The sequence below is a fragment of the Gopherus flavomarginatus genome, chromosome 4, assembly GCF_025201925.1.
Source record: "Gopherus flavomarginatus isolate rGopFla2 chromosome 4, rGopFla2.mat.asm, whole genome shotgun sequence".
NCBI lineage: Eukaryota > Metazoa > Chordata > Testudines > Testudinidae > Gopherus > Gopherus flavomarginatus.
In genome coordinates this window covers 36,078,666-36,102,591 of record NC_066620.1, presented here as the reverse complement: position 1 = coordinate 36,102,591, position 23,926 = coordinate 36,078,666, and the positions used below count along the sequence as shown (strand labels likewise).

At 44.0% G+C, this 23,926-nt stretch overlaps 1 protein-coding gene across 3 annotated transcripts in view; it reads right to left on the bottom strand.

The window, feature by feature from the left end:
* Window positions 1-23,926, bottom strand: part of SPTBN1 (spectrin beta, non-erythrocytic 1) — a 222,253-nt gene that overhangs the window by 60,090 nt on the left and 138,237 nt on the right. For all 3 annotated transcript variants that reach the window (XM_050951699.1, XM_050951700.1, XM_050951701.1), the window contains 8 exons: window positions 22,867-23,018; window positions 9,077-9,250; window positions 7,548-7,639; window positions 5,375-5,455; window positions 4,366-4,481; window positions 3,076-3,188; window positions 2,264-2,451; window positions 1,198-1,315 (listed from right to left, as the gene is read on the bottom strand). In XM_050951699.1, the coding sequence (XP_050807656.1) occupies window positions 1,198-1,315; window positions 2,264-2,451; window positions 3,076-3,188; window positions 4,366-4,481; window positions 5,375-5,455; window positions 7,548-7,639; window positions 9,077-9,250; window positions 22,867-23,018 (1,034 nt within the window). The remainder of the gene's footprint in view (window positions 1-1,197; window positions 1,316-2,263; window positions 2,452-3,075; window positions 3,189-4,365; window positions 4,482-5,374; window positions 5,456-7,547; window positions 7,640-9,076; window positions 9,251-22,866; window positions 23,019-23,926) is intronic.

The following is a 23,926-nucleotide window of genomic DNA, read 5'->3' as shown; positions in this document are numbered from 1 at the left end:
GGTTCAAGTACATTAAGCTATTGCCATAAAAATTACAAATTAATTAAAATCAAGCTAATCAGCATTACAGATCCTTCTCATAAAAAAACAAAGATACCTGAGTTAATCAGACACTGTCCTAGATTCCTCTAAATCCTAACAGATGTGACTGCCTGAAACCGAAGGATTTTAGGCCTTTACAGGCACAGGAGCATAACATAAACAGGGGAGTTGTGCAGTTTATTGCTCTCCCGGATGCAGAGCGAAACACAGACACCAGCAACAGCTGCTCTGGGAATTCCAAGCATGATAAAAAGCAAATTAGGAAGGCTCACAGTTTGAAGTTATTTGTTATCCCCAAGAGATCTTGTCAGACCTGTTGCTGTTCAGCCAGCTGTAGCTGAGTAACAGCTAGTTGTATAAACCCTGACTGGGAACCAACAAGATTGTTCCTAGTGGCTTCACACAAACCTTCTCCTTTCCTAACACTTTCGCATAGTGGACATTAGGTTAGAGAAACTTATGGGGCAAATTCAGGTCCCTGTTCTGTGGCCAAGGAAGACCCCTGATTCACTGTGGAACTCTGTTCTGCTTTAGCTGCCAGGGGGCTTTGATGGCTGGTAGAGTGCATTGGAAAATGGGACTTAAGAGGCGCGGGGGGGCGGAAGAAATCACTAAATGTTTTTTCTCTTTTCTGTCAGAGGGCATGCCTACACAGCAGCTGGGGGTGCTAGCCACCCAAGTACAATCGCCTGTATGCAGGTGGCTAGCCCCAAGTGCCAGGGCCAGACTACTATTTTTAGCGTGCCAGCTTGAGCCAAGCTAGTGCGTATCTGTCTACCCGCACTGGGAAGCACAATCACAGCTGCTCTGTAGATATACCCAGTGAGTTCTAAGGGGCAGGACTAGCAAAAAGCAGGGCAAGGCCAGTGGATCCACAGGTACACAACCAGTCACCATTTTCCCCAGCAGAGAGAGTGTATGCAAGTGCTGCAGATGCTGCTGCAGCCTTGAGGCTACATTAGTGGTTACCCAGTGTGGCCGGCAGGAAATGTCATTCTACCCCTTCAATCCTTTAGGATCCCCTAAGTCAAGCCAGGGGTTGTGGGGTTGGTGTGGGGGACAGTTTTCTCCCTAGCAAGCTGGAAGAAAGATTAAAAGAAAAGAAACATTTGAGATGCACATAAGGAGCTGAAAAAACAGAGTTTATGCTTTCACCTTGTTAATGTCTGAGATGAGTTTGCCCTCCCGTGGCATGTACACTTTCTGATTGTTAGCCCTCATTTTGCTTTGGATGGTGAAAAGCAGTACTTCTAAGTTTCCTTTTTCTGTAAATCTAGACAGAAATTCCCAAAAGAAAACAAGGGGTTAAAATGAGTATTTCATCACTTCTAATGAACTGAAGTGTGCTTTCTTGAAGGACTGACATTGTCCATAGCTCAGTAATACAATTATTATTGGTCCTTTTTGTCTGTTTCATTCTGTGTGAAAGCAGGAAGGACAGGAGTAGTGCCCACGAGAACCAACTGGTTCAAATGCCACAATGATTGCTCAAAGTCAGCTGATTTGTTTTTCTATATTGAAATCCCTCGGGGAGGGAGGAGGCAGCTTTTTTATTTCATGAACAGACCTAGTTAATCTACTGACTCAGGAATTTAAGGCTAGATCCAAAGCTCAGTGAAGTCAATGAGACTCTTTCTTTTGAATCAGACCTTTAGAGCACTTCTTAGAAAACACACTCATTTTATAGGCACTATGAAACCAACCGCAATTGTAATGCATCTGGATGGTGCTTATTATTAATGAAAACTGCATTAACAAATGATACATATTTATAGGGTCTTAACATTACACGGCAGTTTACAGAACTAGAGAGACTTAGTTTCTTGTTACATCAGCTTTTAGCATTCAAAGTTATGTTTTGTAAAACTACAGACACTTGCTCTTGATCTGGGATAAACAATGAAATTCTATTATTAGCTGTGTACTTGTATTATACAGTGCTGACATGCATAAACGCGGCATTATTGTCTGACAATGATACGCTATTGCTCCTTGTTGTACATTACTGTGAGTAGTTATGAATAGTTGTTGTGAGGCAGTATCTCCTCATATCTGAGATCTTGCAAATGGCATAGTATTTTCTTGTTCTATTGTGTGTGTGGATGAGTGAAAGGGAATAAGCCACTCTTGAGTGATAAAGATCAGGACTAAGTAGAAGGTTTTTAAGCTATTTTCTTAAGATGAAATTAATAAAAAACAAAAGCAGAGTGATTGAGTTTACTTGGGTGGTTTCTCCACTGTGCGGTAAGTGTTGAATGCCTGTAGCTGCTGTTGCACACCAACCAGCGAGTTGGCAAATTTGCGATTGTTCAGGATGATAATAGTTTGTTCAATCCACTCAAGAAGGTCAGAAGCCAGCGATTCATATTTTTCAATCATTTTCTCTGTTTCAATAGCATTGTCAAGCACCTGTAACAAGCAGCATAAAACAACTGAGGAACAAGGACAGATCACTTCAGATGCATTTCAATCCTACATCTATGGAAAAGAGACTGTGCAGGGGGACTTAGCTTACAAATCAATGGCTAATTCTGGAGTACAATAGGGGATAGGATAACTTTGGAGTGGGGACCCTGCGCTGCTCTGCAGTGAATTCCCATGACCCCAGGCAAATTGAGGGGCAGGATGTGGTGATTGATCGACTGAGAAAGGAGTCCCATTCTGTCTGTCTCAAGTGCAAGGATGGTGGCTGCCGTGCAAAGTGGGAGAGAAAGCACGTGTGCTTTTTTAAACAAGGGACTCCTCAAGTCTGCAAAGATGGGGAGAGAGAAACTCTTGGTGGTGGGGAGCAGCTAACGGGCAGGAGAAAGCTGCCTCTACATAAAGGTAACAAGCAAAATAAAATATCAGCTAAATGGTTTTTGTTAAGATACGGATGGAAATATCATGAAAGATTAACCACTTCCTATATTTTATAGGACTATATAGTGTTCACGTCCATGAATAAAAGCTAACATATACAATGGGCTGAAGCGCTCACTAGAAATGAGTAATTAGTTTGCTGCATCACATATAAAATCTTAGCTTGCAAACCTTTCCAATACGTTTTCCTTCAACAGCTAATGCTTTCATCTTAGAAAAGTAGTGGTAATATGTCACCACATAGGTGATAATTGACTTTTCATCAGGATGGTCAACACTGATATCTGAAAACCAAATAAGAGTTACTTTAGTATACTGTTAGATATGTGGTTTGAAATAATGCATACAGTGCTGACAATCCACTACATAAGACTCAGAGATGTGGGTTCAGTGGCCTTTCAGCTTTCCAGATTTCATCTGAAGTCCAGCCTTATGTGCCTAAACTAAAACACATTTAGTGCTTCCGAGTTAGTCTCAAATTCTTTGGTAGTGGCAAGTATAGAACTCCATGGCTACTAAGTGCTATATTTTGTGTTAGGCTTACAGAATGCAAACTGTCATTGAAATAAAGGAGACGGAGTCATGACCTTTTGGTTCTATTCCAACCTCTGCTGTGAGAGGCTGATATTTACCTATCTTCACAGGGATGTTGTGAGGCACAATGTTTGTCAAACGCTTAGAAGAATGATGTTATGATAGTATTACAGAAAGGAAATTCCAGCGTCCAGCACCACGGAGCTATAGACTGTCACCCACAGTCATACTTAGAATTCACAAAGGCAAGCAAATCCAGTTGGATATTTGTTCAGGAGAATCCTTTAATGAGTGTAGAGGGAGAGTAAATTATTTCCTGTCCTTGCAGAAGTGCTGATGTATTGCAAAGTCAGCGAGAAGAAACTTGCCCAGTGACAACATGACCTTTACCTGTCCTGTGACACTAAAGCTCCCTATTCTAATATTACCTTTACTTGAAACTATATGCTGCACATGAACACTAATACTCATTTGTTGGCTGAAAAACTGCTAACAATTCTATGAAGAATGTATCATCTATATTTTAGCTTAAAGAACAAATTTTACGATACAGATGATAGAGATGCCTCTTCACTGGGATGTTCTTATACATATATACAAGGCCAGCATGATGGTCTATTTACAGCAAAACACTGCCACATGAGAGAATGAGAGCTCAAGTCCTGGGATCCTTGACTGGGAATGAAGGGAACTGGGATTGAAGGTCCCTTGTGGAAGGGAACATCTCGAGCTTCTCTCTGATGTCCTACCTACTCTTCCTCACGAAAATGCAGGGAGTGGTACTGATAGGAGAGAGAGCTCCATCCAGTTGCCCTTCAGCACAAAAGTCTGCCACAAAACATCACCTTGGGGCATGGAGGGTTGTAAAAAAGGAATGCCATTCCTCCACATACAGCCAGTCAGTGCTATAAGGGTAGGAATTCTTACCCTCTGGGTCCAGAAGCTTAGTGAGACCAAGGTGTTGCTCTGCCAGGTTAAAAGCATTCTGCAGATTGTAGTGTGCGTTTGATTTCTTCAGCTTGTCAAAATCAATCAGATCAGGCCTAAAAAATAAGAAAATTCCTTGATTTCCACAATATACCTGCATGTTACTTTAAAATGAATGAATAAAAATAAATCTGACACACCCAAAATAGCAGTGGTGACCTATGGAGCCAAATTCACCAAGGATGAATTTGGATCAGATTCTAACACCTTTACTCGTACTGTCTAATACTTTACTTCTCAAGTAGTCGTACCTCTTTCAGTGGGACACTGAAGGAGTAAGGTACCTCACAGTATATGCCAGGGTGGCACAATCTGGCCCATGATAAAAATGGGTATAATTTACCAGGAATGAATATGACCTAAGTGAATAAGAAAAAACAAATAATCTACAGCCAGGATTGTGCAGCCTTTACTCACATTTGTGAGCACCTACTTGTGCAAGTAGTCACCAATATGAGCATAAGTGGTATAGTTTAGTTCCTAATGAACATTTAACCTAGGGCCAAATTCTGCCACTTACTAACACAGCGTATCACCATACTGTACAAGTAGCTCCCCATTGAATTCAATGATGCTAGTCAACATAAGTAAGGGTAGCACATGTGGTTCCTAAAGAGTAACTGTTTACTTAGGTACTGCATGGACATTGCAAGGAAAGTAGTCAATCACAAAGTGATACAATCACATATGTATGATTTATACACCTGACTACAAATGTAGCCATTTTGATGTGCAACACCAGCCACTAGCACTGGGGTGAACTGGCAGACATGAAGAGCTACAATAGCCTGATTATTTTGCTGCATCTTTCGCCCATGGGACTCTGCAATGTTCTTGCAACCCATCTTCAACTCCCACAGATTTAAAAATCAAACAGCACTACAAAATTGTGAGTACACAGCAAAAGTTTCATCTTTCTAAATCTATAAAAAATATCCCAAGGACATACCTGTGTTTATGGATTAGTGCGTTGAAAGCCATCCCATCCCTCCAGCTAGTTGTAAAGTTGTGAATGTTGACATTGGGATAACTGACACAACAAAAAACAGAAAGAGCATAATCAATATAGCATTCCTGCTCTGGCCTTGCATATACGTCAGTGGAAACTGGTTGAAGGAATGACAATTAGAACATCAATGTTATCAACCAGCTACTAAAGTTTCACAATCATAATGACTGTTTTCTAATCATGTGAATAGCAAGAGGCAAGAATATCTTAGTTTTCTTTGTAACACTAAAAGAAAAGATATACATTCTACATGTGTGATGATAACCAATTTTTTAAAAAAAACTAGAAAAGTAATTTTAATTTTTGGTGCCAAGTCTGCAGTTTGTATTGTTCCGATCTCTTCAAGTCTGAAGTCACTTCTTGACTCAATAGCTGAAAAATTATTATTTTGGAGTACTTGAAATATTAAATATTGGAGAGGGATAGGAACTGCTGGAGAAGCAGAACAGAAAGTTTAAGAGGAATGACCTTTCGCCACAAATGCTTTCAACCAAGAGCTCAAGATTATGAGTGTGAGGGTCAAATTTGTGCCTAATGGATTGAGCAGATTCAAGATTCATTTTATCAGTGGTTCAGGGACTTTCAAAGTTTCTGGAAAACGTTCAAGTTGTTTGCAAGCTTTGATTCAGGTGAACTCTCTGAAAGGAAGGCCTACGTTTCGCTAGAATTACTTAACTACACTCAATTTGCTACACATCCATTCAAGTTTCATGAAGGAAAGAAACATAGTGGATTTCTATAAATAATAGATAGCCGGTTAATAGCAAGAAGGCTACTATTTGTGAAAGGCATTTTGGAAGCACTTCTGATTATGTAAGCCTTCTTTCTGAATGTGAAAGAAATCAAAACTTTAATTGCCTAACAAATTCAAACCTGCACTAAAAAATGTGTGTGGCTACCTCAGAGGCAGCAGGACACCAAGAAGTCTGTTTCAGAGAAGCAGCAACAGTCTTCCCATTGATACTCTTTTTCCTTGCAGCCCTCAAAAGATATCCTGTGGGCCAAATCCACCGAAATTTAGCATACACTACAAGATTTAACCAAGACAAGCTACAGTCCTCCTTTGACCTTTAAAACTCTTTCCATTACATAGGGTGAATTCCATTGCATAACACTGAATTCCTATAAAAAGCGACACACTATTTCTGCAGGTTAGAAGGACTTTCAGAAGACTAGAATTGTGGTCCTCAGAATTATACCACTCTTGAGACTACAATGAACATCTTTGTTTCATTAAATCCTTTTGCCCAGCCTATGCTATCCACAAAAAAACAACTCCCAACTTCTCCACCCCAAAATGCAACCCCACAACAATCACCTCACAACCAGAAAGAGGGCAAATTATATTATTCAGATGTTAGAGTCTTCTGAGATTCTGCCTTGAAAGGAGAGTGAGATTCAAAGTTCTTTGTGTTCCAAAGATATTCTAGAAAAAGATACGGAACACCCTATTCAACAAACTCAAAAGGACTGCACTGATTTTCAACTACCTATGCTTTGGCCTGCTCCCACTGAAATCAAAGAGAAATTGACACTGACTTTCATGGAAACAGCTCTTTGTTCTTAGTATATTTTCCAAAACAAAACATGAAGAACCAGCAACCCAGGATTATATACCACAGAATCTTGTCAATCTCACAATAATAATCCAATGACCCATGAGCAGAACACCATTGTTTAGAATGACCCAAAATTCCACTGAAAACACAGACGACTTGAGGCAAAGCTTCTGAAACAGTTAAAATGCTAGTTATTGTATCTATCTATGACCTCACAAAAAATTAAGGGAAAAAAATCTGGTCACAAACATGCCTCAGTGTCATCACAATCTCACAATATGAATGGAAAGGGGGTGTTGAGCTAGTAACCTTTCCCGAATTCTCAGATTCTGATATTTAGCTAGTAGAACACATGAAAGAAAAATAAGTAAGCCAGAGTTCACTAACTTGTAAATATAAGCTTTTCATATTAATTCATCCATTTCCGTTGATTACCTTGTCTTAGTTCAATCCACTTAAGGGAAAATATGTGTTTATACATTTAAAACAATTTCAGTGAAAATTCAGAATGCTGTAAGAAGAGTTTTTCAGATAATCTTTTAATCCACACTCACCCAGCTGTCTTCATCTGGCACCACAGGAGCAAAGCATCCTTAGCAGATTTCTTCTCTTTGTTGTCTTCAGTTTCGACACTGATATCTTGGATCTAAAAGTCACAAATCAGTTTTAATGAAATCAATTTGTCATTTGTCAGTCAATTATGCATATTTCCAAAGAAATAAAATAAATTAATACCAGAGCAAAAGCAACACAGAAAACCAAGGAACAGCAACGCAGAAGAGCAGTAGTGCACAAATCATCTATATCATTGACTTTGAAGAAAAATAAAATGAACAGCTTCTTTTGCCTTTAACTTACCATAAGATATTTTTAAAATTCCATGGACAAACAATTTAAAATTCACCAGAAACATCCCATTTAAATTGCCAAAACAAACTCTATTTTATACAAAGCTATGGCCTAATCTTGCGAGGTTTTCTGTGCTTCCTGCAACGTTCTGAGTACTCTCAACTCATTTCAGTGGGAGTTGAGGATGCTCAATGCCTACAGGCAGCACTCAGCATCTTGTGAGATGGAAACCTTAGGGTCAGATTCTGGATACTTAGAAGACAATGTGGTTTTGTCATTAAGTTCAGTGGAACCAGAGTTTTGGCATTAGAAGCAACACAACTGAGTATGCTGAAGTCTACAATTTTATTCACTTTTAAATAAAGATGGTAACCTATGGGCAAGTTGATGATTTTTGCCTTATAAAGTCAAAGTAAACCAAAAATATTTTGTTTGGAAAACGTCAGACTTTCTACCTTTACACTGACTTTGTATCAGGATAGCTGTAGAACACAGAAATTTTACAATAAATCTTTTCCTTACATATAAGGAACAAAAGGGAATAGTCATGTGACTGCCATAAAAGTTAACTGTGAGTTAGCGGTTAGCTCAGACCAGTTTAAAAGTTAAAGAGACATTTACTTTTCAAAATTACATTCTACTCCACTGAGATGGGAACTTTTCTCCTGTATTTCATACATATTCAAAGAACCAAAAATACTCCCATTCATTGTTTGCATGGTTTTAAGTAAAGCCATAAAAGGCAAAAATATTAAGATTTTAAACAACTTTGTGGCTGTCAAGAGTAGAAAGATAAGAGAAATAAGCTTTATACATTTACACTATGGGTTACAACTAAACTGTGAAACCTCTACAAAACACTTGCAGTGATTTTAAGTGTTTACACATCATATACTGAAATACCCTAATAATGAAAATAAAATAGTTTATTTTGTTCTCTGCGCCTTGTATTTACCGATGTTTTAGAAAATAGTATCTGAATTATAGCAGAAAACCTAGGCTGACAATTCTCAATCGCTTTCTGCTATGGATCAGTAGTGCTACTTAGGCATCAATCATGCAAGCTGCTGTCCATTTCTGTAAGCTCCTAAGCATGTCCTGCTGAGTACTAAGTACTCTCAGCTTTCCTTGAAGTCAGTCAGGGGCACTTAGCAATTCTCAGGAGGTCCCCAGTAACTTGGAGGATCAGGCCCACTGAGAATAAACATGTAGAACTCAAAAGTAATTTGTTTACCTGGAATCTCAGAATAATGGTCCAAATAAGGCCAAGTGTCAGCCTGTGATTCCCATCCACAATATCATGGGATCCCATGTTTTCTAGATGCACTCTTTGTTCTTTCAGAAACTGAAGGGCTTTATCAACATTCTCCAAACAATGGATGCGCATCCTTCCCTTGGTTGGTTTGGGCTACAAGGCAAAACACAGACAGGGAAAAAAGATATTACTGAAACTGCAAAAAATGTTTCTCAACCACTCAGTCTAAACAGGTGCAGTCATCTACAATTTCCATTCTCCGTCTGGCAATATTATGTATTTTCTCTCCAGATGGGATTTAACGCTGATGACAAAATTAAAAACACAATTCATGATCTGTGGTCACACATCATTTTAGGGGCCAAGCCTCATCTCAGGCTCTGACCCACATGAATCCCTTTCAATCTGAGGTAAGCATTTCTTCCTTGAGAGAAAAGACGGTTACTCACCTTTGTAACTGTTGTTCTTCGAGATGTGTTGCTCATATCCATTCCAGTAGGTGTGCGCGTGCCGCATGCACGTTCGTCGGAGACTTTTACCCTAGCAACACTCGGTGGGCCGGCAGGGCGCCCCCTGGAGTGGTGCCGCCATGGCGCCGGTTATATACCCCTGCCGGCCCGCCGCTCCTCAGTTCCTTCTTGCCAGCTACTCCGACAGTGGGGAAGGAGGGCGGGTGTGGAATGGATATGAGCAACACATCTCGAAGAACAACAGTTACAAAGGTGAGTAACCGTCTTTTCTTCTTCGAGTGCTTGCTCATATCCATTCCAGTAGGTGATTCCCAAGCCTTACCTAGGCAGTGGGGTCGGAGTGAGACGCTGCGGAGCGCAGAACCGCTGAGCCAAAGGCGGCATCGTCTCTTGATTGGGCAACGAGCGCATAGTGAGAAGTGAACGTATGCACTGACGACCAGGTAGCTGCGCGGCATATCTCCTGGATGGGAATGTGTGCCAGGAAGGCGGTTGACGAGGCTTGAGCCTGAGTAGACTGGGCGGTAAGACGGCCAATCGGGACGTGGGCCAAGTCGTAGCATGTCCGGATACAGGACATTACCCATGATGAGAGCCTCTGAGCAGATATAGGCATATCTTTTATACGCTCCGCCATCGCTATAAATAACTGGGGCGAGCGCCTGAAGGGTTTTGTCCTCTGGATGTAAAAGGCGAGGGCTCGGCGGACATCCAGGGTGTGAAGCTGTTGGTCCCTGCTTGATGCGTGCGGCTTCGGGAAGAAGACCGGTAGGAAGATATCCTGATTAATGTGGAAGGCCGAGACCACCTTGGGGAGGAAAGCCGGTTGTGGGTGTAGCTGCACCTTATCTTTGTGGAAGACCGTGTACGGAGGGTCTGCCATTAAAGCACGGAGCTCCGAAACCCACCTGGCCGATGTGATAGCTACCAGGAAGGCCGTCTTCCAGGACAGGTACAGCAACGAGCAAGTGGCTAAGGGCTCAAAGGGTGGGGCTGTGAGCCGAGTCAGAACAAGGTTGAGATCCCAGGTAGGGGAAGGAGGCTTAACCGGTGGGTAGAGGCGCTCCAAGCCCTTAAGGAATCTCGAAACCATCGGGTGAGAGAAGGTGGAACTGTTCACCTCTCTTTGATGGAAGGTGGAGATGGCGGCTAAATGCACCCTTATTGACAAGAGTGCCAAACCTTGTTCCTTGAGGTACCACAAGTAGTCCAGGATAATAGGGATCGAAACGGCCTCTGGAACTAGGGAACGTTGTGTACACCAAAGAGAAAACCGCTTCCACTTGGCAAGGTATGTCGTCCTCGTGGAGGGTTTCCTACTTCCCAAAAGGACCTGTTGAACCTGGTCAGAGCAGCGGAGCTCGGATTGGTTCAACCAGACAGTAGCCACGCTGTCAGGTGCAGGGACTGCAGGTCTGGATGTTGAAGCCTGCCGAAGTCCTGCGTTATAAGATCCAGGCAGAGTGGCAGTGGTATCGGGGTCGTTAGGGATAGGTCGAGCAGCATGGGATACCACTGTTGCCTCGGCCACGCCGGAGCTATCAGTATCAGTCTGGCCCTGTCCCTGCGGAGCTTGAGCAGGACTCTGTGCACTAGGGGAAAGGGTGGAAAGGCATAGAGAAGATGTCCCTTCCAGGGGATCAGGAACGTGTCCGAGAGAGAGCCCCAGGCCCGGCCCTGAAAGGAGCAGAACACCTGGCATTTCCTGTTTTCCCTGGAGGCAAATAGGTCTATCTGGGGAAAGCCCCACTTCCGGAATACAGAAAGCAGGATGTCTGGATGGATGGACCATTCGTGGGACAGGAAGGATCTGCTCAGGCGATCTGTGAGAGAGTTCTGGACTCCCGGAAGGAAGGAGGCTACGAGATCTATCGAGCAGGCTATACAGAAGTCCCACAGTCGCATCACCTCTTGGCAAAGGGGAGAAGACCGAGTGCCCCCGTTTGTTTATGTAATACATGGCCGTTGTGTTGTCCGTGAAAATCGCAACACAACAGCCCTGTAGACAGTGTTGGAAGGCCTGGCATGCCAAGCGGACCGCCCTCAGTTCGCGAACATTGATATGCAGAGCCAGCTCTTGCAAGGACCAAAAGCCCTGGGTGTGAAGGTGCCCTAAGTGTGCACCCCAGCCCAGGGATGAAGCATCCGTGGTTAGCGACACTGAAGGCTGTGGTGGGTGGAACGGGCGACCGGCACACATGAGGGAATGTGCCAGCCACCAATTGAGGGAGTCCAGGGTTTTTGTTGGGACTGTGACTACCATGTCCAGGGCATCCCTGCGTGGATGATAAACCGAGGCAAGCCAAGTCTGGAGAGGGCGCATGTGTAGTCTTGCGTGCTTTGTCACGAAAGTGCACGCTGCCATGTGGCCGAGAAGGGTGAGGGTGGTACGGACAGAGGTCGTTGGGAAGGCTTGTAGCCTCTGGATGAGAGAGACTATAGCCTGGAACCTCTGTGGAGGTAGACTGGCCGTTGCAAGATTTGAGTCGAGCATGGCCCCGATGAATTCTATTCTCTGCGTAGGAAGCAGAATGGACTTGTCTAGGTTGAGGATCAGACCTAGATGGGAAAATAGGTCCTTGATGATGCTTACGTGTGCGGTAACCTGAGCCACGGAGGTCCCTCGAATAAGCCAGTCGTCGAGATACGGGAAAACGTGAACTCGACGGCGGCGGAGGTAGGCGGCGACTACTGCCATACACTTTGTGAATACTCGAGGGGCCGAGGAGAGTCCAAAGGGAAAGACCGTAAATTGGTAGTGATGGTGGTTTATCACGAAGCGAAGGAACCTTCTGTGTGGGGAGTAAATGGCAATATGAAAATATGCGTCCCTCGTGTCGAGAGCAGCGTACCAATCTCCGGGATCCAAGGAGGGTATAATGTTTCCCAGGGACACCATGCGGAACCTGAACTTCATAATGAACTTGTTCAGAGCTCGCAGGTCCAGGATGGGCCGGAGGCCCCCTTTCCCCTTGGGAATTAGGAAGTATCTGGAATAGAACCCTCTTCCCCTTAGGTCCTCTGGAACCTCCTCTATAGCTCCCAACGCAAGGAGCTTCGAAACTTCCTGCAGAAGGAGTTGCTCGTGAGAGGGGTCCTTGAAGAGGGACGGGGAGGGAGGGTGGGAAGGAGGGGACGAAATAAACTGAAGACGGTAGCCACACTCCACCGTGCTGAGAACCCATCGGTCTGATGTTATCTGGGACCATGCAGGGAAGAATGCGGCAAGGCGGTTGGTGAACTGAAAAGGATCCTGGGAGGTAATTGGTACAGTGCTCCCAAGCGCACCCTCAAAAGTTTGGCTTCGGTCCCGCAGGTGGTTTGGCGGGGCTGGAGTTATTACCCCCTTGCGGGCCAGATTGGCGTCTGCGGGAGTTACGGCCTCTCCTCCTGGAGAAGTCCTGTCTTGGCCGAGGCAGAGGATAGTGGCGCTGAGGTTGAGGGCGGAAAGGTCGCCTCTGGGTCTGCGGCATATGCATGCCGAGGGACCTCATGATCACGCGGTTGTCCTTCAAACTTTGGAGGCGCGGATCTGTCTTTTGGGAGAACAGGCTCTGACCATCAAATGGTAGGTCCTGTATAGTATATTGCAGCTCGGGTGGTAGACCGGACGCTTGCAACCACGATATGCGCCTCATAGCGATCCCTGAGGCGACCGTTCGAGCTGCCAAATCAGCGGCATCTAACGAGGCCTGGAGGGAGGTTCATGCCACTTTTTTCCCCTCCTCCAGGGGAGCCGAGAACTCCTGGCGGGAATCCTGCGGGACTAGTTCGACAAACTTCCCAACCGACTCCCATGTGTTATAATTGTATCTGCTCAGGAGGGCTTGCTGATTCGCCACTCTGAGCTGGAGACCCCCCGCGGAGTAGATCTTCCTTCCCAACAAGTCCATGCGCCTGGCTTCCCTCGATTTAGGCGCAGGGGCTTGTTGGCCATGGCGCTCTCGTTCGTTTTTTGTTGGCCATGGTGCTCTCGTTCGTTAACGGATTCGACCACTAACGAACAAGGGGGAGGGTGTACGTACAGGTACTCGTACCCCTTGGATGGAACCATATATTTGCGCTCTACCCCTTTGGCTGTAGGTGGAATGGAAGCCGGGGTTTGCCAGATTGTATCCGCTTGAGCCTGTATGGTACGAATAAAGGGGAGGGCCATCCTTGTAGGAGCCTCCGCTGACAGGATGGTGACCACTGGGTCTTCCACTTCAGGAACTTCCTCCATGGGTAGATTTATATTAAGAGCGACCCGGCGGAGGAGGTCCTGGTGCGACCGAAGATCAATTGGTGGCGGTCCAGATATGGATGTCCCCGCTACTGCCTCGTCTGGTGACGAAGAGGAAGAGACCCCAGGGACCACTGGGTCTTGAAGCGAGTCATGGTCCTGTGGGATGTCCTGGGGTGGGTCTTGCACATCCGAGCCCAGCGCCGGGAGATGTTCCGTATCCGCTGGAGGGGGTCTACTCACCGTGGTCTCTGGTGCCCTATGTTCGGAGGGCCTCGAGTGCGGCGGTGGATGTGGGGCACCTTGGCTCTGATGGTAGGCCCAAGGAGTCCAAAAGGACCACTGCTGAGGGTCCTGCTGGTTGTCCGAGTCCCCATACGATGCCGATCCGGCATGGGAGGAGACTGATGGTGGATGAGATGGCCATGGCGAGGCGGAGACCGTGAAGTGATGGTCCCTGTGTCCACTGGAACCGTCCCTACACGGTGTCGGGGAGTGGTGCCCCGAGCCTCGACGGTGCCGAGATTGCGACCGGGACCTGCGACCAGCGCGGTGCCGGGAGGTCGACCGGTGCTGGGAGCCGTAGTGTCGAGATCGGCTGCGGGAAGCCCCGTGCCGTGAATGATGATGGGACCTGGAACGGTGCCGGTAGTGTCCGGACGGCGACCGGGACCTCGAGCGGTACCGCGAATACGACCGGTATCGTGACGGGGAGCGGTACCAGGACTGCGAGCGGCTGCGGGATCGAGAATGATGGCAGGACCGTGAGTGTCTGCGGGAGCTGGACAGGGACCGAGACTGGCCAAGTCCCATGGTACCAGGCGAGGAAGGTCTTACAAGGGCCGGCTTGCCTGTGGATTGGGGGACCCGCACCGGTGGTGCCGGGGGTCGAGGCAGCTCAGGCTCCGTTAATGCGATCAGGTCCCGTGCTGCGGAGAACGTCTCCAGAGTGGAGGGCACGACAAGCTCAACAGCGGCCCGCGCCGGGGAGCTGGTAGGCACCGGACTTGAGGGCTCATCCGGGGCCGGAGTCAACAGTGCGGTAGAAGTCGACGCCGCGGCAGACGGCAGTGCCGGGCAGTCCGGCCTGGCTAAGCGCTCTGACTGCGGTGCGGGCACGGCAGCCGCAGGAGGCTTGCGCTTCTTGCTCGGAGGTGACGTCGAGCGGTGCCGGGTAGAAGCCGGTGCCGGAGAAGGCCGGTGACTCACAGTCTTCGCTGAGGTATGCTCCGGTGCCTATGAAGTGGTTGATCTCGGTGCCGATGCCGGTGCTGAGGAGCGAGGAGATAGCGCTGCCTCCATCAGCAACTGCTTGAGGCGAATGTCCTGCTCTTTCAGGGCTTAAAGGCCTTACAAATCCGGCACTTATCTGTCAGATGGGCCTCACCCAAGCACTTAAGGCAGGCTTCGTGCGGGTCACCCGTGGGCATCGGCTGACGACAGACCGCGCACGGCTTGAAGCCCGGTGAGCCGGGCATGGGCCCGGTACCGGGGAAGGGGCTAACCCCCAATCCTGTCGAACTATCTACACTACACAAACTCAACTATTAAATACACTAATTAACTACAATTAATCGAACTATATACAATGAGAGAAAGATGAGTGAATCGCTAGGGAGGTGGAGAACAGCATGCTGCACTCCACAGTTCCAACGACCGATATGGGCGGTAAGAAGGAACTGCGGAGCGGTGGGCCGGCAGGGGTATATAACCGGCGCCATGGCGGCGCCACTCCAGGGGGCGCCCTGCCGGCCCACCAAGTGTTGCTAGGGTAAAAGTCTCCGACAAACGTGCATGCGGCACGCGCACACCTACTGGAATGGATATGAGCAAGCACTGGAAGAAGAATAGGTTTATTTACTTTTTTCTTTAAATTGCTTTCCTTGTAAAACTGATTTTTAAAAGGATAATGTTGCTGTGTGGAAGTAACAGAGGAGGAGAAGGACCTCAGAGTATTGGTTGATCACAGGATGACTATGAGCCGCCAACGTGATATGGCCGTTAAAAAAGCTAATGCGGTTTTAGGATGCATCAGGTGAGGTATTTCCAGCAAAGATAAGGAGGTGTTAGTACCATTATACAAGGCACTGCTGAGAACTCATCTGGAATACTGTGTGCAGTTCTGGTCTCCCATGTTTAAGAAGGATGAATTCAAACTGGAACAGGTTCAGAGACGGGCTACTAGGATGGTCCGAGGAATGGAAAACCTGTCATATGAAAGGAGACTCAAAGAGCTTGGCTTGTTTAGCCTAACCAAAAGAAGGTTGAGGGGGGATATGACTGCTCTTTATAAATATATCAGAGGGATTAATATTAGGGAGTGAGAGGAGTTATTTATGCTTAGTACCAATGTGGACACAAGAACAAACGGATATAAACTGGACACTAGGAAGTTTAGACTTGAAATTAGACGAAGGTTTCTAACCATTAGAGGAGTGAAGTTCTGGAACAGCCTTCCAAGGGGAGTAGTGGGGGCAAAAGACAAATCTGGCTTTAAAACTAAGCTTGATAAGTTTATGGAGGGGATGGTATGACAGGATAGCCTAATTCTGGCAATTAATCTGGCAACTGATCCTTGATTATCAGCAGGTAAGTATACCCAGTGGTCTGTGATGGGATGTTAGATGGGTTGGGATCTGAGTTACTACAGAGAATTCTTTCCTGGGGGCTGGCTGGTGAGTCTTGCCCACATGCTTAAGGTTTAACTGATTGCCATATTTTGGGTCAGGAAGGAATTTTCCTCCAGGTCAGATTGGCAGAGGCCCTGGAGGTTTTTCGCCTTCCTCTGCAGCATGGGGCACGGGTCACATACTGGAGGATTCTCTGCAGCTTCAGGTCTTCAAACCACAATTTGAGGACTTCAGTAACTCAGACATAGGTTAGGAGTTTGTTATAGAAGTGGATGAGTGAGATTCTGTGGCCTGCATTGTGCAGGAGGTCAGACTAGATGATCATAATGGTCCCTTCTGACCTTAAAATCTATGAGTCTATCTCTGGCTGAAACATGTATCCAAACCAGTCAGAGGACCAGTGCATCCCCAACCAACTGATAATGGAATGATAACTGCTTATGGAACCAGAAAACGCACCACTGGTTACCACACCCAGAGATGATAGAGGATAATTTGGCCAATTTAAAGAGTGAAAGTGAACATCTTCATTGAGAACGTGATCAAGCTTCTGAAGCAGAAGTGAAGGAAATTTCATTCTACCTCCCAGTCAAAATATGCTGCTACCATCCTCCTTTCACTCTTTTCAATCCACTACCTTATTTGTTATCTGAAAGACTACTGATTTTGCTGGGTGTGTATAATGGTATGTTTTACTGACACGCCCCTTTCTCTACCAGTCAGTCAGATTTGTTTTTAGAGTAATATTTACTGCATTGGGAAATATATTAAATAAGCAAGCTCACCAATGCATGAACGCAATAAAGAGAAATGATTAACTCCAGAGGACATCTCCTGCCAACATTTAACTCTTTTAAAGGCAGGTCAGATTTGGTCCCTAAACAAACCAATGAGGTATGATGAAAAGGAAATTTCAAAACTTCTTTAACTCTTAAAGACAGGCAGAATTTCTCAAAATAGCAGAATACATTTATTCCAACTGATTTCTTTAAAAGAAAAAAAAAAAGGAAGACAGCAACGTGAAAGTAACATTTTTGATCAATGTAACCAGGCAAAACCATGAACGCAGTAATATCACTTGCAAGTCAGGTATAAAACAGAATAAAATTAAAGAAACTTTGTTCTGTAGACAAACATTACAGGTGAATATGAAGTACAGTGCTCACTGACAAAACACTAATCCACACAGCTTTCTTTGTTTTATTCAGTGAATGTAATTAACTAGCCACTGAAATAGATCAGGCAAAATCTTTTCTTCAGACTGTACACTCAGGAGACAGAAGGTCTCAGCCAGATTTCTATTATGTATCCTAGGAACAATGGCCTGAACAACCTCAGTAATAAACATGAAACGCTTTGCTAAAAAAATATGCTTAAGGACACTGAAGTGTCAGCAGTCACTGGTTTCACTTCAAATTTCTGTGACCACAAGTTCTCTTTTGGGGGCAGCGTGGCCTAAGTCAGCATTAATTCTGATCCAGGGCGTAAATTTCCAGGGACCTGATTCTCACTTACATGACGGCTACTTTATACCACCCTGGCTATGTAACAGGCCCTCAAAGTGGGCAGAAATTACATTTCCAATCTGAGGCTTCCACACACTGTCAGAGCAGGCTTTAGTGTACACAAGACCTCATATTTACAGTTCACACAAGGTGCACGCAGACCTTATTGTGAAGCTTCCACAAAAAGTTCACTGGTGCTATCTTGAAGATTTCTAACAGGTAATTAAGGACCAGATGCTATTCTCATTCAACTCGGTAGGAGTCATATCATTTACCTAAATGGGAACAGAACTGGACACTAATGTCTCAAGACAATTACAGAGAAAATATTTCATTTGGCTAATAGTGACAGAAATTCCTAAATCAAAATAACATACTCACAGAGGTGTTTTATAGAACAAATTAGTTAATTAGTTTCTGAGACTTTGTTCCCAAACTACAGTTGAACACATATCCCAAAAATAAGAATACAGGAAATATAACCTTAAAAGAGGCAAATTATAGGCAAGACTTTCTGACTCCTAAATACAGATTTCATGTGAAATACAAGAAGACATAATAAATCTGAATGAGTTAGACCCAGAGGACCACTCAGATTAATAAAATGGACAAATTCCACAGTGTCTAACTGACCCCGACTGCACTTTTTGACTGGCAGGATTCAGCCCAGCACTGATGTCTGCCAGTTTAATCTCAGGCACAGAGAATCCATGGTGGAAAGTCCACCAGGAGGCAGGCTGCAGAAGAAGAAACTGTCCACTATCCCTCCTTCATCAGAGGGAATTTACTCATTCAAACCATTCCTTATCTTCTTTCATTTTATTAAGAACTATGTCCTAATCATGAACAAAAATTAAATTTAAAAAAATAGTTCCATACCCTGTGTGAGGAGGGTTAGGTGGGGGTGTCATCTCTTCCAGAGACAAACAGAGAGCCTAAGGGATTGGTCATTCCAAGGTTTCCAAAAGCTTTGGGCCAGATTCACATAGGGCAGCTCACTGTGGTGTAAAATACATCTCCCAGAGCCTGCCTGGGCCTTTATATCAGAGAGGATGTTTTTCTCTATGTAGCAAAGGAGAGGTTGCCATTCTTTTCTACTGTCACAATCTCTGTGTGGTGGACTTTCCAACACTGGCATAAACTGATGTAATCACCTGATTGAAATCTGCTGTGTTTCCAGTTGATAATGTATTCATATCTTACAGTGACCATAAAATCCTTTTTTACTCCATCAGTAACTAGGGAGGATGTTAAAGAGCAACTATTAGAATTAAATATTTTAAATCTGCAAGACTAGATAACTTGCACACAAAAGTATTACAAGGATCAGGTAAGGAGCTCACTGAATTATTAGTACTGATATTTTAACTATCTTGGAACAATGGAGAAGTTTCACATGACTGGAAAACAGCTATATAGCCATATCAATAACTTAAAAGTGGTAAATGGGATGACTTAGGCCAGGGAGCCAGATATTGAGCACAGGCAAATTCATGGATAGGGTAATATGGAATACAATCAGTAAAAAAGTTGAAGGATGGTAGTATAATTAATGCTAATAGTAGACAACCAATTGAACATGAGCTCTCTGTGATGCTGTAGCTAAGAAAGTGAACGCATGGCTGCATATTCAAGGGAATATCAAGTAGAAGTAGGGAGGTGATGTTACCTCCATATATATCATTAGAGACACCATCACAGGAGTACTGTGTTTTTTCTTGCACCCACAGTTCAAAAAGGATGTTGAAAATTTGAAAAGGGTTCTGAAAAAGAGATATGAGGACGATTTGACATTTGGTCTGCTTAAATGGCTTGACCTTTGAACTTTCAGAAATTCTGAAGTAATTATTGAGCAGTTATCTAATTAAAGGAGAAACTGAGCTAAATTCTTTTTTATGCAACATACAATACTTAGCTTTATTTCTCTGTTTGGGAGAAACTGGTTAACAGTATGTGGAACCAAAATTACCATTTTTTTTTTCATCCTGACTGGATTCTTTCCCGCTTTGCTCAGTGAGACTTTGGCATGCTGTCTTGTTGCTTCTAAAATCTTGGCATATTCTAGACTTTATGTAATAAGATCTAGACTGAAAACTGGCCTGAAAATCATGTCCATTGAATATTGGAGGATAGTAAACACTGTACCTATATCTTAAAAAGGTACTAGGGTGATCCCAGGAATTATAGACCAAGGAGTCTGACCTTCAGGTAAATAGGATACAATGATTATTAAAGAGTTGTCATAACTGAAGTTATTTTGGGTGCCTTAATTTTGTGGTTCCCAACTTGAGACACCTCAAAGGTTTTCAGAGATGTATAAATTTGGCACCTGAAGATTGGGGCATCCCAAATCACCACACCTTTTTGAAAATTTAGGCCTCAGTGACTTGCTCAAGTGCAAACAGGAAGTCTTTGACAAGGCACTGAACTGAACTCCGCTCTTCTGCATCCCAGGATAGCGTCCTAACCACTGGACTGTTCTTCCACTAGACTATTCTTCCATGTTGCAGAAGGAGGGCGAGAATTTGTAACAGGAGAGTAAGGTTGTTACATATTTTATTGAATGAATATCAATTGCATTTAAAACTTAAAAGTAACATAGACAGCGTCTGTCTCTAGTTATCCCAGTTGTCCTGACTTTCTTGTTTGTTCTCTAGATGGTAGGTTTTTTTTGAGCAGAGATTGTTTCGATATCTGGGTCTCATGGAGCACTAAACACACTGTGCCAGTTAATGACAAATAAAAAATAAAAGTAATTACAAAGAGCAACAGAATTTCAGCAAGTAAGCCACATTAAGTTCATCATAATAATATATTCTTCATTGTGCGTAACTGTCTCCAGGTTTCATGAATTACCTTATCTATATCCGTGTTTGCAGTGGAAGGCATGCTAGAATGTGCTGTTTAAACAAAGGTTGGTGTACTCACATTCTAAAGCTGAGATAACAATGCTAAAATAAGAATTTGTAGTAGTGTTGCAAACCACTACTATGCTATTTTAATGAAGATGTAACCACACTTAACATTCTCACTAGGAAAATGCTGCTGGTTTGGCACCATTACTCCCAATATAACAGCAAATGTTCTATTTTAGTGTTTCCCAAACTTGGGACGCCGCTTGAGCAGGCAAAGACCCTGGCGGGCCGGGCCGGTTTGTTTACCTGCTGCGTCCACAAGTTCGGCCGATCACGGCTCCCACTGGCCACGATTCGCTGCTCCAGGCCAATGGGAGCTGCTAGAAGTGGCGGTCAGTACGTCCCTCGGCCCACGCTGCTTCAAGCAGCTCCCATTCGCCTGGAGCAGCGAACCATGGCCAGTGGAAGCCGCGATCGGCCAGACCTGCGGACGTGGCAGGTAAACAAACTGGCCCGGCCCGCCAGGGGCTTTCCCTACACAAGCAGCATCCCAAGTTTGGGAAACACTGTTCTATTTGAATATAACATCCATTTTTCAAACCTTGGTGAGAAAAAAAAAAAAATCACACAGAGAAAGTTGCATGGCTGGTCTGTGTTTCCCCATAGATAAAGTAATATGAGACCTCAAAACTCACTTCAGAGCAAATGATTAAATTGAAATTAAGGGATGAAACTGCGTTGAAGGGTTTGCAGACTTGATACCTGAAATAGTCTAAATTTTACAATAAAGATCAATTCTGTTCTCAGCTACACCACCGTAATTGAACATAGTATCTGGAATAAGCACTGTCTGCAGTGAGTACATCAAACACTAAGACCACACTAAAATAAATTATTCAGCATAAAGGAATTTATTTTGAGCAAAATATAATACACACACATACTAAGGATATTTAACTCCTATTATAGAATATCGGGACAGTGTACTTGTATGCACCTCAGAGTTTATATAATAAAACAGTATTTGGAAATCCCTATATCAAGTTTTGCTGTACTAACACAGCATTGTGGGGCATATGTCCAATTTTCTATGCAGAGTCTTAACCCATATGGCTTCCATTAATAAGACCAGTTGATGACACCTAATTACACAGCTGCAACCTCATTTAGCCTTGGATCACAGCTGTAGACCTGAATTCCTTTGATAAGGTTGTTTTGAGAGCAGAGACATCAACAAATGATCTGTGTGGAAAAACTAGTACGTCACCATTCCCCAAAATACACTTCCAATAGTCATACAGCACCACTTCTTACCACTGGAGTTTTATTACACCCAGTCCACAAGGTCAATCTTGCCTCAGATACTAACACTCATTTCCCGTTGGTGAGAATGAGAACTGCTCACATACATAACTGAGGGTATGGCTACACTTGACATTTCAAAGCGCTGCCACGGCAGCGCTTTGAAGTGTGAGTGTAGTTGGAGCGCCAGCGCTGGGAGAGAGCTCTCCCAGCGCTGCACATAAACCACATCCCTTACGGGTGTAGCTTGCAGCGCTGATTACACTGAGGCTTTACAGCGCTGTATCTTGCAGCGCTCAGGGGGGTTTTTCACACCCCTGAGCGCAAAAGTTGCAGCGCTGTAAAGCGCCAGTGTAGCCATGGCCTGAGGAAAAAGTGTCACCCAGAGGATTCTAGTTCAAGTGGCATACACCCTTAATCAAAGACAGCCACAGCCTGCAAGGTCCTGAGCACCTTTCAGAGCCTTCATTGATTCCAATGGGAGTTGAGGCTGCTCAGTACCTTCCTGGTAGTGCTCAGCACCTCACGATAGATGAGACTCTAAAGGTTCTAACTCCTATTGAAGACAATACAAAGACATTTCAATGAGAAGAGAATCAAGCCCTTATTTATGTTAAATACAATTTTTAAAAATTGATAGGAAGAGGTTTCTTAAAAATATGGAGTGAAATCCTGGCCCCATTGACATTAATGGGAATTTTGCCGCTGACTTCAATGAAGCCAGGATTTCACCCATGGTTTTAAAGAACTGATGACAAAAAGAATATAAAGATATAGACACTTACAAGTCTCTCTCCTGAAAGAACTTCCAGCAGTTTGATAAGCATCCGTCCATCACGAAGATCAGTGTATAAATCTGTAATTCTACATGACACACGTGCCAAATGTGAATTAACCCACTTTGTGAAAGTCTTCTTCTGAACTGCCTCTCGTTCATCTAGGCAAAGAAATAATACAGGATTATTCTAAACAAATCAAAGCTTATGCACAGATATAAGATAATGATATTCAAACCCGTGTTCCAATATATTCAAATAAAGAGGCTTGCTAGTGTCTCCAAAGGAGTTTTTTTAATCAGGACATTTCACAGAAAATCCAGCTCTCTTATTTTATAGTACTTTCTGATGAAGTCAAGAGAACTGATTTCATTGGGAATTTTGCCTCAGCAATGTTTGAGGAGTAAATCTGGACTATGGACTTCAGGATTTGGCAGCAGAACCTGTTTCTTAAAATGCGAATAGCTGACTTGTAAAAGAATAACCTAAAGAGTGTCTGTGAATTATCCAACCGCCCTGTGCTTTGTTAATCTTGGTTATCTTGCACGTTTTAAACAACTTCTGCTCTTGATTACACAGGTGTAAATTCAGAGTAACTTTGTTGAAATCCATGGAGTTACTCAGGTTTAACATTGGTGTGAGAGCAGAATTTGGTCCAATGCCTCTCACTTATTTTATTCCTTCCCCCTCATTATAGCATTTATTTTAGGATTCAAAGATTTACACAAATATTTATGTAAGAGCAGGATGAATTGTTCCAAAACTGCAAGAGTGAAGTTGGCCTGCATTTACAGAAAGCCATAGAAAAATGGATTTTTTTTTTAGCATATATATACCAGGCACTTTCATAACTGTTTGTACAGATAACCGTTGGCAAAAGTCACAGCTCATTTAATGTGTATGCTCACTATAGACTATGTTAATTCAGAAACTCTTAAGTAGTAGTCGGCTGAGTATCAAATGACTTTTAGCCAGAAAATGCTGCATCATTTGGTCACTCAGGGTCTTAACTGACGTCAGTGGGCTTTGGATCAGGCCCTTATTTAACAGGACTTACACTATGAAAAGA